This window comes from Schistocerca cancellata, chromosome 4, assembly GCF_023864275.1.
Source record: "Schistocerca cancellata isolate TAMUIC-IGC-003103 chromosome 4, iqSchCanc2.1, whole genome shotgun sequence".
In the NCBI taxonomy this organism is placed as follows: domain Eukaryota; kingdom Metazoa; phylum Arthropoda; class Insecta; order Orthoptera; family Acrididae; genus Schistocerca; species Schistocerca cancellata.
Window position 1 is genome coordinate 482688298 of NC_064629.1, and position 12189 is coordinate 482700486.

Below are 12189 nucleotides of genomic sequence, written 5' to 3' on the forward strand. Positions count from 1 at the left end.
GTATCATGAAATAAGATATTATAAATTAGCATCGGGTTCCTTGTACATCTCATCCCAGTCTAATTGCTGAAGATTTTCTCTGAAATTTCTAATTGTTGAGTCATTAATTGAACACACAACTTTGGAGGGTAGTTTTGAATTACTGAATGGTGCTATGTCATATACTGTAACTAGCTGAGCATCATGATCAGAAAGCCCATTCTCAACAGGACAAGAATTTATGTTTTTAAACCTATCTCGGTCTATAAAAATGTTATCTATCAATATGCTGCTGTCCTTTACTACAGAGGTAGGAAAATTAATGACAGATGTCAAATTGAAAGAACTGAGCAATACTTCCAGGTCATTCTTCCTATTACACTCTTTCAGTGAATCAACATTGAAGTCCCCACAAATAATAATTTGCTTTCCCCTTTCTGACAGATAGCACAACAAGGCACCAAAGTTTTCCAGGAATAAATGAAAGTTTCCTGAAGGGGACCTATATACTATTACAATTATGAAAGAGCCCTCCTTCAGTTTAAGTTGACTGTCACATGCTTCTATACGTTGCTCTAGACAAAACTTTTTGTATCTAAGCTTTTTACACAGTGATAACTTTTGACATATATGGCAACTCTTCCTCTCACCTTATTCTCTCTACCCATACGTGCAGCTAGTTTATAACCACTGATATTTACCATTTCCATATTAGACACAATGTGATGCTCAGACAGGCATAGTATATCTATTACGTTATCAGATTCAATGTCATCTAAACAAACCAGGAGCCCATCTACTTTATTCTTCAATCCCAGAATATTTTGGTGAAAAATGGTAACATTATTTTTTACTTTACTTTTGTGAGAATCTACTTTTTTCTTTAATCCACCAATATTTTGGGTTAAATATGGTAACATTATTATTTACTTTCCTGTTGTGAGAATTTTGTGAGTTTTGGACCTCTTTAGCACCTGCCTGTCTGAACTTCTCATTGGACACTGATATTAGTCTAAAAAAGAGGTACATCCATGAGTACTAGTGTCCCCCCTCATGGATTTCACTAACAACCCTGCCAGTTTACCCTTCCCTTTTGTACTGAGGTGTAGGCCATGCCTTGTGAAATCCCCCCTATCAATAGCCTTAACAGGAACCAATCCAATGTCTGACAGAGTGGCCACCCTACGCAACTGAGCCAACTCCATATTTACCCTCCTAACAGAGCGGTTCAACTGGGGCTGATCATGCCACACAAAAGCAGGCACCAGCCCAACACTGGTATGGGTCGTTGCTAAGGCTATTTTCACCAGGTCACACTCAATACTGTAGCCCTAATCCCTATCAATACTGTTTCCCGCTCCACCCACTATCATCATATGATCCTGCTTTGTGAACAATGGAACTTCTGATAGTTACACATTAAACATAGGCGCATGTAGGGATGCCAACTGCATTTCACTCCTACACAGCATTGGTGCAAAACTATGAATGTTCCAGAATGTTTTGAACAGACTTCGTATAGCTCAGAAAAACTTCTCCTGGCATAGTACTCTGTAGGACTGTAGAGACACATAGAACCTTAATTCTTTCTCAACTGAATAAATCAGAAGTGAAATTCAAACTGTGTGTGTAGCCTAAGAATGTTCTATATCACCTGGAATAGGCACCTTCTTCATGTCCTATTAGTGTACTATAGTACCGTAACAATGTTGAAGGATCAGTAGTATATATTGAAATGAACAGTCAGTGATGAAAATTAATTATTGCTTACTATTTATAACATCCTCCAAATGAAGTTTTCAGAATTGTAACTGGTATTACAAGTACTTTTTTTCTAATTTTTAACTTTATTTCAATTTCAAACAGAATCATAAAAATAGCTAAGGTTTTATCTACAACACTGGAATGTATGCTTTAACTGTCTTCAAATAGGACCTATTATATCTGTGTACTATATAATGCTACTGTACATGTATGTATGTAGCTGCTCTAATTTAGTGTTGTATTTCTGTTACAATTATACTCCCAGAATACTGTTAGAAACTGCACTGCCAAGGATTTAACAGTTTTAATGAACACACTTTACTATGAGGAGATGGTTGATCAATGTTTTCAGTTGCAAGTACTTCAATGACATCAGACACTGCTGTTTCTGTCTAACCAAATTTACTGGTATAGAAATTCATTAAATTCATATTGTGTATTTGCATTATTTATGTAAAGCTAATTGTCCAACTGATTAACATTAGCATGTGTCCAAATTGGACAATGAATATTCATTATACCATACTTCAATAATTGATGTCAATATATTGTGTGTGGTGGATTTAACTACAACAGTCTCTCATTTCTTCATAAATGTATCTGTATTACATTGGTTTTTCTTCATTCAGCAGAAGTAAGTGACATAATTTGGTCTTGACTAAAAACAATTTCAATTGTTTGTTGTAATGTTTAGGTAACACTTTTACGGCAAAGATATTAAATGATAGTGAGATCTGAAAGGCAAAGTTATACTTATTCAAATAGCATGGTAAGGCATATTGTAGGCATCTCCACTATGACAGGTCATTTTAAAACACTATCAAGGAATATTACAAGCTAAATCCATAAGGTAGATGAAATTCTGTTAAGGAGCAGTCTACTCTCAAAAATTAGATCAACTGACATGGTAAGAGTGAACAGAAATCAGTTAGTATTACTGAAGATTTAAACTCATCATATATGCCCCATAGCTTGTTTGATTTTGAAACTTGACTACTTTAGACAGAATTTCATTCTGATAAGCTTCAGAATAGTATACACAATGTATACTCACAATATGATCATCTTGAAAGTAGCTACTGAAGTCATAAGCTGAGTTTGATATAACCTCTTCAATATAATGACTGAAAAACAAATAATCATCTATTAGTTGGGTACCTTGCAAGTTTACAAATGCTGACACAATTAAAAATTCATTTCAACAGAAATATTCAAATTTTCTTATGTCTTTTACAATTATTCTTTCCTCCTTGAGTGTCATGAACCAATTCAGTCAATCCCAGTCAGTTAACAAAATAAATTACTTACCATAATTTTTTTTGGAATATGTGAATGGTAGATACATGTGCGAGAGTGAGTAAAAATTTTCACTTCTTACAAGCGAAAAATTTCAGCTTGCATCACAAGACTCAGGTGGTAGCTAAGTCAGATTTTCCACTACATGAAGTAGTTTTTGTTGTTGTTGTTGTTGTTGTTGTTGTTGATCATGATGATGATGTGCCTGGCTACTTGAGTATTTGACATCATGATCTCTAGTGCATATACTAATAAAATTCTGAGAAATTAAGCAACTCTTGCAACACACTAAAAACAGCAACACAATGCATCCAGGTGCACAGTTGAATGTTTTCCTCTCTCCTCTTTTTGCTAGCAAGGTATAGGAGTACTGAATCATATGGATCATTTTCTCAGCTATGAATATCTTTTTAATCAGTTGGAGGGCACTGAAGTAGCTGAGAAAAATTTTCACACCATATCTGCTTCATTGCCTTCAGGAAAACAAATAAGCTGCCACAAGAGTCACCCTAATTAGCACTATTGGTAAACAGTGCAATAAAAACAAGGTGGTGATTTACATATACCGCGTCAAAACACACAAGTATTTGAATCACCTTACTGTCAGCATGTAGACAGCATCCTGTAAACTTCAATGTTGAAGATTTTATTAAAACCTTGATTTGGCCAAGATTTCAATGTAGAAAACAGTGATTAATAGTTTCAACAACATAAGTGGTAATCTTCAGATCTGGAAATTGCTATTGAAGGTCACAAATATTTCATAATACAGTAGCATTAACAAGAATAATTATGTAAAAGCTGTTGGTCATTATGGTGTTAATATCCTTGAGGCCAGGTCAGACATAGAACTACTACTACTACTACTACTACTACTACTACTACTACTACTACTACTACTACTACTACTACTACTACTCCCAAACAGGCCATGAACGATCAACAGTACTGACCGGCCACCATGTCATCCTCAGCCCATAGGCGTCACTGGATGTGGATATGAAGGGGTACGTGGTCAGGATACCACTCTCCCGGCCGTATGTCAGTTTCCAAGACCGGAGCCACTACTTCTCAATCAGATAGCTCCTCAGTTTGCCTCACAAGGACTGAGTGCACCACACTTGCCAACAGCACTTGGCAGACCGGGTGGTCACCCATCCAAGTGCTAACCCAGCCCGACAGCGCTTAACTTTGGTGATCTGACAGGAACCGATGTTACCACTGCAGCAAGGCCATTGGCCAGATGTAGAACAAAACAGAATAGAATTCTGCCCGAGTTCACCATAAGTAACAGCACTGACTTCACATTAAAGTTTAGCATTTATTCAGACATGGATATAGGTCTACCCATCATACATTCCAATAACCTTGGATCTATATTAACAATTATTTCTAGTTATAATCTTTTATATCCTCACTAAAAGTTCTATAAATACTGTATATATTACACTACATTACCTTGCACAATGACATTAGTTCAAGATCTTCATTCTTGTGTTAATGAAGCCACCACTACTTAATCCTAGTGAATGCTGCTGTCTTTTGACTTGCATGATGTTTGGTGAGAGTTTATTTTAGAGCACATCATTATGTTAAGCTACATTTTATAAATATAATGTTGATATTTATGTATAGCTTTGTAATTAGTCATTGGCTATCTAAGATGAACACACTTTGAAGTTGTTCACACCACTTGTTTTTCTGCTTTGATTGTTATTCTGTTCTATGTATCATAATATGGGCACATTTTACATGTAATTAGTAGTAATGATAAGAGCAGCTAGTACATTTCTTGAGGATTAGTTCATGTTTCACAAATACATAAAGCCATGTAAGACTTCCACTACCAGCCAATTGTTCAAATTATTTAACTTCTTACAACAAGCTGCAGATGAATTTTATATGTATTGTATTATAGTTTATATTACTTACAACAACATTAGTTGAACAGCATTGCCTTTTATAAGGTCGCTGTCATACCTAGAGGTTGTCTTTTTCCTGGCTTTCATATTGTTCAGTGAGGTCCCATGTAATTTCATTTAGCATCTGGTTAAACAGTAGTTGGTGTTTTTATAGTTAAAAATGTAAAGGTTAAAATGTTATTTGTGTTAATTCTCTCTCTGTGACATCATTAGCTTTTCATAACATTAGGCCATCTCTAGCTTCAGTTTACTTACACAGATTTTACTAATTTTATAGCTACATCTATTGGTTATATCATTTATTTTAAAATCACTACTTTGTTATTTTTTCCCTTTTAATTATTGTATCACATTACATCCCATTTCATTACACTGTACTGCCACCTAGTGGCATTTTCACTAACTTGTTAGCCCACGTATGCAGTGCCAATCAGTTGGTTTACTACCTTTTATTTATTTATTTATTTATTTATTTATTTATTTATTTATTTATTTATTCATCCATTCATAGACAAAATTATTTGCATGGATGTCATCATTACACACATATATATTCATAATTTATAATATGAGGTACATAAGGTAATGGGAAAAAAACAGGCTATACATAAGAAATTCATAATACAAATATACATGTAAGCAATTTGTCACTTCATTATGTTAGGCAGGAGCCTGCTTCAAACAAACAGAAATGAACTGGAAGACTCTTCGAGTAACTCACCTTGGTTTTGTATTGCATGGAGTAAATTACAGACTACAAGCTACTGTGTTGTTTACAAGCATACTCCACCCTCTTGGTCTGCTTTGTAATTGATCAAGTAACTTATTTATTTGTAATAATTTAATGTTGCATGAACTCTGTGATGCAGTAAAAAATATTTTAGTGAATATTCTTTAAGTTGTGTTTTAAATTTATGGACTCCCTTTATGTCTTCTATCTCTTTTGCAGTTTATATCTGGTTTGATGATGATGTATGGAATTCCGAATGAGATTTTCACTCTGCAGCAGAGTGTGTGCTGATATGAAACTTCCTGGCAGATTAGAACTGTGTGCCAGACCGAGACTTGAACTCGGGACCTTTGCCTTTCAGATGGTAGAGCACTTGCCTACGAAAGGCAAAGGTCCCGAGTTCAAGTCTTGGTCTGGCACACAGTTTTAATCTGCCAGGAAGTTTCATATCAGCGCACACTCCACTGCAGAGTGAAAATCTCATTCTGGAAACATCCCCCAGGCTGTGGCTAAGCCATGTCTCTGCAATATCCTTTCTTTCAGGAGTGCTAGTTCTACTAGGTTCGCAGGAGAGCTTCTGTAAAGTTTGGAAGGTAGGAGACTAGGTACCGGCAAAAGTAAAGCTGTGAGGACAGGGTGTGAGTTGTGCTTGGGTGGCTCAGATGGTAGAGTACTTGCCTGAAAGGCAAAGGTCCCGAGTTCGAGTCTTGGTCCAGCACACAGTTTTAATCTGCTAGGAAGTTTCATGTATGGAATTGTTTGTTGCATACTGTTATTTTTTCCATTTTTTAAATGGAAACTGTACTTTGGAATATATGTTCATTTGGAACTGATGACAATACACAATTTTTTGAATAACTCAATGCAGTGGGCTTTTTTGTGGCTCTTGCTCATTATTCTGATGGATTGTTTTTGCAGTCTGAACACATTTTCTACAATTTGTGCATTTTCACCCCAGAATATTATGCAATAACTGATGTATGTGTGCATAGTATGTTGCCTTTAGACATGAGCTATTACACACTGTGACTAGTATTCATAGGGAACAGAATGCTGTGCTAATGCTTTAACCAAATACACTGGTATGTTCATCCCATTTTAATTGTTGAGCAACGTACAACACACACACACACACACACACACACACACACACACACACACACACACTCTCTCTCTCTCTCTCTCTCTCTATGGTTTCATTGTGTATTTTAAGTTCTGCTGTATTAGATTTTTTCCCTTTGACTGACAATGTGACCAGGCATTGTGAGTCAATGTTATGTTCAAAACACTGCAATGATGTTTTTACACTATGTTTTACACTTGTATATTGTAAATACAACAATAAGGTATGTTTTCATTGGAATTTTGTTGCAAATAGCTTTGTGCTATTGGGCTTGGATCATATTAATGTGATTTTATTCTTTCTGTTCTACAACTGTCATTTCCTTAAGGATGTTAATACTGTAATGACAAAATGTCTTACTTATTCTCTAAATTTATCATCATGTATAGAGCAGTTGAATGGAATGGACAGTGTCTTGAAAGGAGGATATAAGATTAACATCAACAAAAGCAAAACGAGGATAATAGAATGTAGTTGAATTAAGTCGGGTGATGCTGAGGGAATTAGATTAGGAAATGAGAAGCTTAAAGTAGTAAATGAGTTTCACTATTTGGGGAGCAAAATAACTGATGATGGTCGAAGCAGAGAGGATATAAAATGTAGACTGGCAATGGCAAGGAAAATGTTTCTGAAGAAGAGAAATTTGTTAACATCCAGTATAGATTTAAGTGTCAGGAAGTCATTTCTGAAAGTATTTGTATGGAGTGTAGCCATGTATGGAAGTGAAACATGAACGATAAATAGTTTCGACAAGAAGATAATAGAAGCTTTTGAAATGTGGTGCTACAGAAGAATGCTGAAGATTAGATTGGTAGGTCACATAACTAATGAGGAAGTATTGAATAGGATTGGGGAGAAGAGAAGTTTGTGGCACAACTTGACCAGAAGAAGGGATCGGTTGGTAGGACATGTTCTGAGGCATCAAGGGATCACCAATTTAGTATTGGAGGGCAGCATGGAGGGTAAAAATTGTAGAGGGAGACCAAGAGATGAATACACTAAGCAGATTCAGAAGGATGTAGGTTGCAGTAGATACTGGGAGATGAAGAAGCTTGCACAGGATAGAGTAGCATGGAGAGCTGCATCAAACCAGTCTCAGGACTGAAGACCACAACAACAACAACAACAACAACAACAACATTTGTTTTTAATATGTACTGGTACTCCTAACAGCTTTTGTGTGATTGTTGTTCCTAACTATATTGTATATTTCTGACTTTTTATCTTTTATAGCAATTTCTATATCTGAAGGTGACCATTTTTAGCTGTTGAAACTAGTAATCACTCTTTTCTATATAGCAATGTTGACCAAATAAATGTTTTAATAAAATCTATAACATTCATATATGTATTTGTTGTGTCAGTTTCTGAAAGATAAGTATTCACAGATGTAGAAAACTCTCATTGCTCTAGAATTCGTATCTCAATGATCACTGTTGTGTGTGACAAAATTATAATTTTGCAATGCAAGACTGATTTCCTTACATTGGACTGCATATAAGACCAACAGATATAACGATGACAGGTATATTCATCATGTAACCACAACCAAGAATGTTTTTATGATGAAAAGAGCAAAGATATAAATTTGAAAACCTATCAGCAACTAAAAAAGCACTGAATGGGGCTCCTTGGTTCAGATGCTATACTTTTTATAGCAGTTAAATATGGCAATACACTTAAAAGCACAATCCTGGTGGATACAGCTCTCTTTCATAAAATGGCCTGATAGGACATTACTGAGTCATCATCTGAATTAATGTGGAAAGATGAATGACAATAAAAATATACAGTAGTGCCTTGAGGAATCACAAATGTAGACTGACAATTTCCCTTCAATGAATTAGCAGTTCCTAAAATAACAATTCGAATCTCATCCACAGTCTACAAGCCACAGCAGAGTGCATGGAAGAAGGTACAGGGGATATACCAAGACATGGAAACACCAAAAACAAAACACAGTACCATGCCTAATACAGTTTATAAAAACCATCTGCATCCAAAGCAGCTTCCAGTCATCTTAGAATGAATAAACAAGGTCCTGTATGGTTTTCAATGGAATCTCGTACCATTCTTCCTGCAGTGGCAAATACAGGTAACCATGATGAAGGTGGATAGCGATTGCACACGATTCTCACCAAAGCAGACTACAAAGGCTGAATAATATTTAGATATAGCAGCTATGGTGGCCACAGAAGATGTGACAATTCCTCCTTGCACTCAAAAAACTACTACTGGATGATGCAAGCAGTTTTAACAAGGGCCATGTCATCTTGGAACATACCATCGGGAAATAAACATTGTGCTGTTGGATGGATCTGATCACCCAAAAAGCTCATTTCACTCATACAACTTTACAAAGTAGCCATGGGGCCCATGGAATACCACAGTATGGTTGGCCAAAAGATAACCAAACCCCCACCAAATTTCACTCCTGGGGTGTAAACTTGACTAGAAATTGGAAACAGTGTGCAACAAGACTCATCCTACTAGGTGTCTTACTTCCACTGCACTGTAAGCCAGATTTTATGTCTTCAGCTGAAAGTTTTCCTACTATGGGAGTTTTCATCACTGATGAGGTGTTATGGAATTCCAGCTCATCCTGGATCTCCCAGCTTATGGAAATCACTTCATGTTGTTTTGGTGCTGACAGGATTCACCAGTGAGACATTCAGTTCTGCATTGACTTTGGCAGTTGTTGTCCTCTTTATTTTTTATCGCACTTGGTTTCAGTGATAACCTGCCATGGTCCCTCAACACACTTTTGTCCATATTGTGCCTGAGCTGTTAATTTTCCATTTTCAATGTATGCAGTATAAATCTTTGATATGTTGGCTCTTGAAACACCAAGAACTTTGGCTACCTTGATTATGGAAGCACTTAGCATATGAGCACAAACAATGTGCCCTCATTTGAATTCCCCAAGGTCCATCACAATGCACTCACAACTACTTAAAACACTGTTCTGACAAGGACTCATTCTCACAAGGTGTCGAGGACAACACAAAGGTGCCTTTCACAGAGAAATACAATGGTGGAACCTAAATGCTTTGTTAGTGTCTGCATTTATGTTTAGGCATGAGTTTGTCACTAGGGTTCCATATTTTTGTCCAGATCCTGTACTTCTCCTTGTTCCATGTATTAGCATTTTGTCCTGTTCTGTTAGTGTATAGCACATGAGAAGAATTACTGTATAAATGCCTCTGTGTGTTCTCTGATTAGCATGATCTTGTCTGTATGGTCCCTACTGTATCAATACAGAAGTGGCTGTAGTACATTTCTAGATTCCTTCCTTATTACTGACTCCTGAAATGTAACTTTGCTTTTGTGGGATACGTAAGAAGTATACTCTGGTATCTTCCAGGTCAGATTTTTCATCGTTTTTATGACACTCACCTCTTAGTTAAACAAACTGGAATACTATTCATGCTCCTCTTCTATGTGTACATTCAGTATCTACTGTTAATCCTATTCGGTATGAACCACAACCCATCATCAATACTATAGGTTGAGTCACATGAGTGTTCTGTAAGCCATCTCCTTTGTAGAAAGCAAGTATTTTCCCAGTTCTCTACCAATGAAACAAAGCCTGCCACTTGCTTTCTTTACAACTGAGCATATGTAAGCAGTCCATCTCATGTTATCTGGTACCACACATATGATCATAGTTTTGTTAATCATCATTGGTGTGTTACCGAACTCCAATTCTTTTCAGAAATCAAGAAATACTATATCAATCTGGTTGTCATGTAAGGTAATTGAAGGTTGGGCTCTGTGTGATAGGTTTTTATGGAACCCATACCTGTTAGCATAGAGGTGGCCATTCTGTTTGAGATAATATGTTATGCTTGAGCCCAAAATTTGTTATAAGGTACTACAATCTGTGGGTGTAAATGATGTAAGATGGTAGTTCTGTGGTTCACTTCTCTATGTTCCTTGTAGTTGAGTGTGACTCGTGATTTCTTCCAATGATATGGCACAGTCTTTTTTGTTCAAAGAATCTGCACTATATTATATTAAAGTGCATGATAATATCAACTGCAAAGTCTGTAGAGGATCTGACAGGGGTGCATCAGGCCATTGAGCATTGTTCAATATTAATGTCTTCAGCTGTTTCTCAATGCCGAATGCCAATTTCTGTATCATTCACTCCTTCAGTTATTCCTCTATCTATCTTCTTACAGCCATACTTAGACATATGTCACTGACTCACAGTGCACCAATTGTGAGAGGCTCACGCCAAAAAATTGGCTTCACATTAGAATCCCACAAATATGCTCTTGTCTCAACTATTTCCACTCATCAGTGACAGTTTCTGATTTGCCCTGCAGAGGACATTGCATTAGCTAATAATAAGTACTTAGTGGGGATATCTAATGTGTATGACAGGTTTCATTTTAATTCAATCATAACATGAATTTACTAGGAACTGTATTGCTATTAAAATACTCTCTGCACCTGTTGCTAAAAAAGAAATTCTCAGTTCAAGTGAAATTATTATATATTTCTTACACACACAATTATTCAGTTACAGTCCTGTTACTGAATCAAGATTTAGTCACGAATTGACTGCATCTTCAGTAGCAGGTACATTTATGAATATTCATGTAGGTTCTGCCACAAATAACCTGTCTCATGAAACTTTTCAAGTTTCACTTGCTTCACTAACTGGACATGATTTATATTACAAAAATACATTATCTAAATCTGTACTTCTCATAAAGTTCTCTTGTGCTTATCTAGCCTTTCCATCACATTTTAATAAGTAACTAAATTCTTCTATATGAACATTTGCCATAGGAACATTATACTCATCCTCATTGTATAGAACATGATTATCTCGTTACTTAAAGGCTTTCTTGTGAGATATGCCACTGCATCCCACTACTTCACTTAGCTAGGTGTCAGTGTACTCTCAGTTGGTTTCCAGCAGAGAAAAAAGTGGCCTGAGCAGTGCTTAGTGGTGCTTGCTGCATGTCTTACAAATAATGAACAAATATATGCCCCCCCATTGTAAAATAAATGAAGGAATATACACTGCCTGGCAAAAAAGTGAAGTCAAAATAAAGAGCTGAATCACTTGGAAAGGAAGGAGGAAATGAAATGAAACTTCATGAGCTGAGAGGTGATGATGATGATGAGCGTTTGGCGTCAGTGGCCGGGAGGCCCCTCGCGGGGCAGGTCCGGCCGCCTTGGCGCAGGTCTTATTACATTCGGCGCCACATTGGGCGACCTGCACGCCGGATGGGGATGAAATGATGATGAACACAACACAACACCCAGTCCCTGAGCGGAGAAAATCTCCGACCCAGCCGGGAATCGAACCCGGGCCCGGAGGACGGCAATCCGTCACGCTGACCACTCAGCTACTGGGG

General features: G+C 36.8%; 1 protein-coding gene and 1 pseudogene across 2 annotated transcripts in view; both read right to left on the reverse strand.

Annotated features, from left to right (window-relative positions):
* LOC126184606 (uncharacterized) overlaps positions 1–12189 on the reverse strand; it is a 452291-nt gene that overhangs the window by 25397 nt on the left and 414705 nt on the right. For both annotated transcript variants that reach the window (XM_049927060.1, XM_049927059.1), the window contains exon 5: positions 2798–2867. In XM_049927060.1, coding sequence (XP_049783017.1) covers positions 2798–2867 — 70 coding nt within the window. The remainder of the gene's footprint in view (positions 1–2797; positions 2868–12189) is intronic.
* Positions 4162–4279, reverse strand: LOC126185811 (5S ribosomal RNA; annotated as a pseudogene).